Source organism: Nicotiana tabacum, chromosome 4 (assembly GCF_000715075.1).
Source record: "Nicotiana tabacum cultivar K326 chromosome 4, ASM71507v2, whole genome shotgun sequence".
NCBI lineage: Eukaryota > Viridiplantae > Streptophyta > Magnoliopsida > Solanales > Solanaceae > Nicotiana > Nicotiana tabacum.
Window position 1 is genome coordinate 86,803,372 of NC_134083.1, and position 7,363 is coordinate 86,810,734.

A 7,363-nucleotide genomic window follows, 5' to 3' on the forward strand; every position below is an offset into this window, starting at 1 on the left:
AGAAGTGTAATTCATATGGCAAAAGTAGAAAGCTTTATAGCTGCTGTTTCAATCTGTAAATCCCAGTGACAGTTCGCACGAACAAAGAATGTATTTGGCTTCTCCTATCACAAGCAACAAGAAGAAAAAAAGAAGCTTTTAGGTCAAAGTTATGATGATATTAATACTGCATGGTTGTCTTGTAAACTTTTGGCCAACCACGCTTGTGGTCTCATTGCAAAACTTTTCGCCAATCCCTTTATTATGTTAGGCGCGCTCCGGAAATTTTATCAGTGTCATACCCAAGATTTTGTGCAAGCGGTGTCAGTCTACTTATAATATGTTAATAGATAAGTAGATTAATTAGGTTGAATTACGGTGGTTTTGAATAAAGGTGGACTTACATTTAGGATTTAAGGGTCGCCGAACCTCATAAACTTCAACAAAAAGCCTTTTATATATATATATATATATATATATATATATACCTTGAAAATAATTATATACATAACTTTGGTATCATATAACAACTAAGAATATGTATACCTTGAAAATAATTATATACATAACTTTGGTATCATATAACAACTAAGAACTTGTTTGGTTAGTAGAAGAAGTGATCTAGTCAACGCATTAAACTTTGTATAACTATATACATTGTTTGGTCGCATCTTTTGATTCAGCATAAATAATACTCTACATGCAAAAGTTATGCAGGCATTCATGTATTAATTTATGCGGAATAGAATACAAATAAAAATTAGTGTTAGTAATACATGGATTAAAATGAAAATTTTACAAAAATTCCCTCACACACTTTAGATTTATTTCTTCTTTTTCCTTAAAATTATCCAACAAGAAATAATTTATACTTTGTATCCTTGTATTATTGATACTTGCATTATTTTTATTAGCCCGTAAATTTTAAACTCTGCATTATTAATTCCTACCGTGTAATTCCTGCAGTAAAAATTTCAGCATAACTTGTCTTCCAACCAAACAACCCCTAGGGTCGCTGATTGAGCAGTTCTGCTATTACCGATATCTCCGTTGTTATTTTCTGGCTGTATAGTCTCATGTCTCATAATTTCGGATTATGCAAGGCAAGAACGGAAGAAAGTGGTCGATCGGAACTTATTCTGGCAGTGATGAATTTTATCATGCATATATGAGGTATAATTTTGGAATTTGCCTTAATTATAGAAGCATAGTCGGCATGTGCAGAGATGAGATTCTCAAATCTTATAAATTTCAGACATATGAAAGTAGTTATCTGGACTCTCTGCGCTACCATCTATTATCATTTCATACTAATTTAAAGATACTCTTGTCTAAGACAAATGAACGTTGTAGATCTGACCATTTCTTTCTTCAAGCACTTTTCGAAACATTCAGAGAAAGACAGAGTCTGACTGAATAATACTATTTTTTATCAGAGAGATGACACAAAGTTAGCAAGATGCCCGGCCGCCAAAGATCTCCACTTGCAAAGGGTTAAAAACAATTACAATTACTTATTCATTGGCAGTGCTATTTTAGTTTACAAAATTTGTCTGCATCTATCAAGTTTACAGATGTAGCCAAGTAAATCGTAAATCGAATTGAGACGTTCCAAGTAGAGAATCTTGATCTTGTTGAGATCAGCAAAAAAGATGATCATGATCCACTGGGATTTTCGTTAACAATAATTATTTTGAACAATGTTGAAAGGGGGTTTATTGAGAAATCGTTGACTTCAAAAACCAAAAGGGTAATAATGAGTGGCCGTGAGACTCGTATTTGATATCATATTAAAATGTGTGACTAACTCATCTAATTAAAATTTAAGTTGTTAAAAAGTGTATACTTTTAATTATTTAATTATGTATTCAAGCGCTTTCGACTTTAACATGGGAGAGTTGCCGAGATACAAAAAGCAAATGAAAAAAAGAAAAAAAGAAGAACAAAATGCTTATAACCACAAATCTTTTCTCTCTTCTCTTTTCTTTAATTACTAGGTTGAAAGAATTTGGTATCCTATTCTTGCATGTCTAAATGCAAGTATTTGCTTTTCTCAAAAATGTCAGTTAATGCTTTGATGACGATTTTTGTGGCATTATCAAGTGTACTTATAAAAATCAATGTCATTCTGCAGTTCATACTTTATATATTAATTGCTATTCTTCGTACTCCTTCCGATGTTGAAACTCTATTATATTGGGCTTAATTTCAAACATGTCTTGAATTACTTTAAAGGAATTTAAGGTTTACCGCGATGCCATATGTATAACGAAAAAAATCAGAGTGAACGTTAGCTTACATTTTCTCATCTAACTTTTCTGTAATTATATTCCATATCTCTATAATTTTTACCACTTCTTAAAAGTCAAATTTATAAAACAATTCAGAATTTAATTAAACTTCCGCCTGATCTTTTCTCTAACTTTTTTAACTTACTTGTATTGATTTTTTTTTCTTTCAAATTAGCATCTTAATAACTCTGATCTGAGTACTATCATATAACTAGATTAGATAGAGTAGTAATTGACGAATGCCATCATAAGTAAAACACTGAGTCAAATATATATATGACTATTTAAAATGATAGTACTAAGATATAACTGTTTTATTTCATTCTTTTTTGGCAACAACATGATAAAAATATAGCTGTGGATGGAGAAGAACATCTTGTTGAGTTGTTATACACATGCAACTTGGTATGTTAGGTTATTATTAATCCTTTGGATGTGCCATTTACTTACTTCAATTGACTGGAATTTTACGTTTACAATTTTATATATATGCCTATTCTATACACAAATACATACACTGATACACATATACACATTAACATAAGAGTCCACGTACGCATGCATGTATTTATCACCATACATGTCCATGTACTTACGACATCATCCATGCAAATCACGCATGATAAAGAAAGTCCACAAATGGAAAGAGAGAACGAGAAACAGACATAAATTAAAGAATGAGAGAGAGAGAGAGAGAGAGAGGAGAGAGAATTGTTCTTTATATGCCAGTTGAAGAAATTTCATTCCTAATTCCAGCAACTTTTTCTTTGGCTGCAAGAAGATATGATAAGCTAGTTTGATATCTTCTTAACAAATAAGTCTTCGTTTTCCTCTAGTTGCTAAGGAAAAGCAAAGAGAGCACTTTTCAGAACCCTCTTTTCACTAATTTGCCTGTACATAACTATTTTCTCGATGGTTTAATTTCAACTCTTGTGTGAAGTGCGACAATTAGGTTTTTGGAAGGAAAAAAAAAAAGGAACAAGATGAAACGAGGAAGTAGTGCAGAAGATTCCAAGTCAAGCCCCAAAAACCAAATTGAATTTGAAGAAGAAGAAGAGGAGGAGGAGGAGGAGGAAGAAGACGATCTGGAGACAGAAGAAAATAGCAAACCTAAAGGTACAAGAACGAGCTCTAGTAACAGCACCGTCGAAGAGAATGGAAAAAAGTCGACCAATTCAGGAGGTGTACGGCAGTATGTACGTTCCAAAACGCCGAGGTTACGGTGGACACCTGAGCTCCATCTTCGCTTTATTCATGCTGTTGAAAGATTAGGAGGGCAAGACAGTAAGTTTTACTTGTATGATATCTAATGAAAATTGAGATCTTAGATCTCAAATATATGAAGTTAATTAGTAACTTTTGTAGATAAAATAGAAGATCAATTGGTGTGAATAAAGAATCGCTAATTCATTGATGAGATTATTTATTCACTTCATAGTTTGAAAGATCTTCCAAAGAACTTATTATAGTGTAATTTCAAGGTTCTAATAACTTTGCTTTTATTTACTAATTTTTCAGGAGCCACACCAAAATTGGTTCTTCAATTAATGAACATTAAAGGACTCAGCATAGCTCATGTCAAGAGCCATCTTCAGGTATATATATATATTAATTTGCAGTTGCAATTACAGGCTGAATTTGCTTTGAAAACTTCTAATTATTTTTTTATGGAAATCATTTTAGATGTACAGAAGCAAGAAGACTGATGACCCCAATCAAAGTAAGTTTTGATTTACTAGTATTTATTTTGCTGTCTCATTATTTATTAGTTGTGCCAAAACTAGGGTTTCTGAAAAAGTTCTTGGTGATTATCATGTTTTAATCCAATGGAAAATTTTATACGCAGCAGTTTCTACGGATGGAAGATTCCTAATTGAAAACGGAGATCACAATATTTTCAATCTAAGCCAACTTCCTAGGCTACAAGGGACGTTTAACCAAGCTTCTAGTTCAAGCTTAAGGTACAAATTAATATTAATCTCATAATTTATCCCTAATTGCTACAACAAACTTGGATTTCATTGTTTAATTTTTTCCATATCTTCTCTTCTAATTATTCCAGATACGAGGATTCTTTATGGAATCGTCAAGCAAATTCTTCTATGTACAATCCTTATAACATCAACATTGGGAGTACCTCAAGTATAAGTACTAGACATGGTTTTTCAAGCCACGGCCACTCACACGCACAACTATTTCCATGGAATAAAACCCTTCAAATTGAGAAAAAGCCTCAACACTTTCATAATCAAAGATTTTGGAGTACTCAAATTGGAACAAGCTCTACAAAACAAAATCTCCTAATGACATTACCAATAGATAGGGAGAGAGATAGAAGGAGAGAGCAAGAAATTATAAAGTTACAAATGCGGACGAATAATTTTCTTTCCTCGAGGGAGAAAGGGTGTACGACTGAAGCAGAGACGACAACAACAACAATAACAACAAACGCACCCAATAAAAGAAAGATTCAAGATTCAGAAATCACTCTTGACTTGAACCTTTCACTGAAAATAAAAAGAGAGGATGATAATCATCAGAAAAGATTGAAAGCTGAAGAAGTTGGAAATCTTCTTTCTCTTTCTTTGTTCTCCTCCTCAACTACTTCAATGGATGATCAAGAAAATCATGGTGGCGAAAAGAATACAAGAATGGCAAGTACCCTAGATCTGACTTTGTGAATGGAGACAATATTCTAAGTGAGATATTGAGGTACTTGTTGATGGGAATTGATAAATTACTTACATCATTTGCAGCAAATCTTTGTCCTATGTATATGCTAGCAGCTACTACTGTGCAAGGTAATGTCTTTGTTGTTATTCCCAATTTGTATGCATAAAAGATAATATATCATTGAGGAATTCTAGGTAACAATTAGTTAGTACTATTGTTTATCTGAATTCTTACTCTTCAACATTGGGTAATGGGAATAAGTGAAAAAACAATCCATGGCTCTTGGTCCCCGACATTTGTGTACACCTAGCTATCTTGAAAACTACTTTAGTTGTCAGTTGCTAGAATGCAAATTATGTAGAGGTAATTTGATTTTATTTTGTCATTCTTCTAGGAATCTCCTTGGTGATCTAATTATATGCATGTGTATATGTTTCGGTGCAGATATAATTGAGTAGGAAAGATGTTTTTTTTTCCTTCAATTCAGCCAGGTTTTGAAATGATGCTAATACATATACATTTGGTGTTCACTAGTAACGAGTTGATGGTGTTAGTTAGAAATCTAATTTTCTTGATAGAATGTATATTGCCTCAACAATAAGTTACTGTTAATTATATTTATGTGACTAGTTTGATCCGGCACAAGTTTAAAAAAGAAATGAAAAAAGACTGTTGAAACTCGTAGGTTTAATATGCCATGATGTCATTATATGCGTAGCTATAAAAAGTTTTTTTAAGGGTAAAATGTGAAGCGTATTCAGTTCTTTTAGAGGAGACTCAAATTAATTAATGTTCTACTATATGTTTGCCATAATATCGTGTGCTTTCTTATGTAACAGAAATAATATTTTGAAACCCGAATAGGGCATGAGTCAAGGTTTATTTTCAAACTGATATAATCTCTAGGATAGAATACAAGACATGATAAGAGTTAACTTCAAATATATTTGTAGGACAAAGTTTGTTACGTGTAGATAACATGCTATTTTCTAAGGTTAAATTATTTAATTTAGTGTAAGCATCGAATATAAATAAATTTGTACATATGTATATAAGTCTATTAGTAGTACACTAACCCAAAGTTAAGTGTGTTTTTAAAAAAATTGCATGTTGTAGCTTTAGGATATTTGATCAGTTTTACCCCCTGACCGGACTTGCTACGCCTCTCTTCCATGCATGTTAACTGCGATTTTCCCTTCCAAAAGTTGTACTAGAAAAATCTACAAATTACTCGCATTAACATCAAATATAATCTAGTATCGAGGACGCATAGAGGCTTTAGATGTAATCCTTTTTCATGTTATACCTAGATTATGTGCATTAGTTCAGGATACATTTCTTTGAGTATTAATTATACCACATTACCTTAATGTATACTACTTGAACTCATCTATATGTGAAACCTTCTACTACTATCTATCTTCATATTATTTAGAGTGTAGATCGGTTATAGGATAATCGATTCACTGCGGTGCCCAAGTCTAGCCCATATGAATATAACGTTGAAAGAACTTAGGTATTTTTTGAGATAAGTTTTTTGTATAATCTAAGCAATGGGTAAAAATTGTGATTTACCTCCATTCCTATATATCTTTTAGTTTTCTTTCTTGTTTTTTCAGATTAAGAATTTTCCGATTTATGTGCGCAATTGAGGTAAAAGTGAACTGCTACTAGATGCATTAGTTTGCACTGCGAACTCCCAAAAGCCTTTAAACATGATTGTAAACCAGCTGGAGAGAATTCATCTAATAATGAGAAAGTACATGCCAATTCTGAAAATTACTGCATTGGATTTAAAGTCAAGAACCTAAATTTATAGGTTCAATTCCTCTTTTACGAATGGAAGCATGCGAATTGAAGATCAAGACTCAAAATTTTTAGAACAAATATTTATGCTGATGATAGAAAAAAGAGTAATCAGCATGAAAATTGTTGTTAGTAAGTTATATATAGTCATAAAAATGAGTAGGTTTAAGAAGATTTTGCTTAGGAAAAAAAAAAAGAGATTTAAAATCCATATTCTGAATGTAATTACTTTATATTACCCGCAATTAATTTTTGATTCTATGAGAATTGGAGAATGTAACTATACTACTTCAATTACAATTAATTCAATATTACCTAGTAATTACTTAATCAGCTGGACAAAAAGGCCAAATCGTGTTATTATCTGTATTTACGTCAAATACAATTCTCATATAACTTCTTAAACACATCTTGGGATTGTTAGCATCCACATTTGCAACTTAATTTGGAGTAATCTGTGATTTAGCTTGACATCTCCTAGCAAACGATTGAATGGAGCTTTTTGTTGTAAGTTTATTGTGTCTGTAGGTTACGCAGTTAGTATTAAGACTTTGTTTAAAGTGATTTGGAACTTCAACTAGTTATTAATTAATTTATAAGCTAATCAAAGTCAT

The 7,363-nt window shown here is 32.0% G+C and overlaps 1 protein-coding gene across 3 annotated transcripts; it reads left to right on the forward strand.

The window, feature by feature from the left end:
* The first annotated feature begins 2,930 nt into the window (after positions 1-2,930).
* Positions 2,931-6,722, forward strand: LOC107812061 (uncharacterized). Of its 3 annotated transcripts, XR_012708836.1 has the most exons (6): positions 2,931-3,554; positions 3,789-3,865; positions 3,954-3,990; positions 4,120-4,231; positions 4,333-5,071; positions 6,563-6,722. XR_012708836.1 is itself a non-coding variant. In XM_016637094.2 (5 exons), exons 1-5 carry the CDS (start codon positions 3,254-3,256, stop codon positions 4,949-4,951), a joined length of 1,149 nt encoding a protein of 382 aa, XP_016492580.1. In that variant the 5' UTR covers positions 2,931-3,253; the 3' UTR covers positions 4,952-5,425. The 3 variants fall into 3 exon arrangements, 2 of the variants coding, with proteins under 2 accessions (XP_016492580.1, XP_016492581.1); XM_016637094.2 differs by lacking the exon at positions 6,563-6,722 and having other exon boundaries at positions 4,117-4,231; positions 4,333-5,425; XM_016637095.2 differs by lacking the exon at positions 6,563-6,722 and having other exon boundaries at positions 4,333-5,425.
* Positions 6,723-7,363: the final 641 nt, after the last annotated feature.

Bases quoted from the DNA above. Each gene is read 5' to 3' on its own strand.
- LOC107812061 (XM_016637094.2), top strand. From the start codon at position 3,254: ATGAAACGAGGAAGTAGTGCAGAAGATTCCAAGTCAAGCCCCAAAAAC. The intron at 3,555-3,788 runs GTAAGTTTTACT...CTAATTTTTCAG, and splicing joins AAGATTAGGAGGGCAAGACA to GAGCCACACCAAAATTGGTT. The intron at 3,991-4,116 runs GTAAGTTTTGAT...TTTTATACGCAG, and splicing joins GACTGATGACCCCAATCAAA to CAGTTTCTACGGATGGAAGA.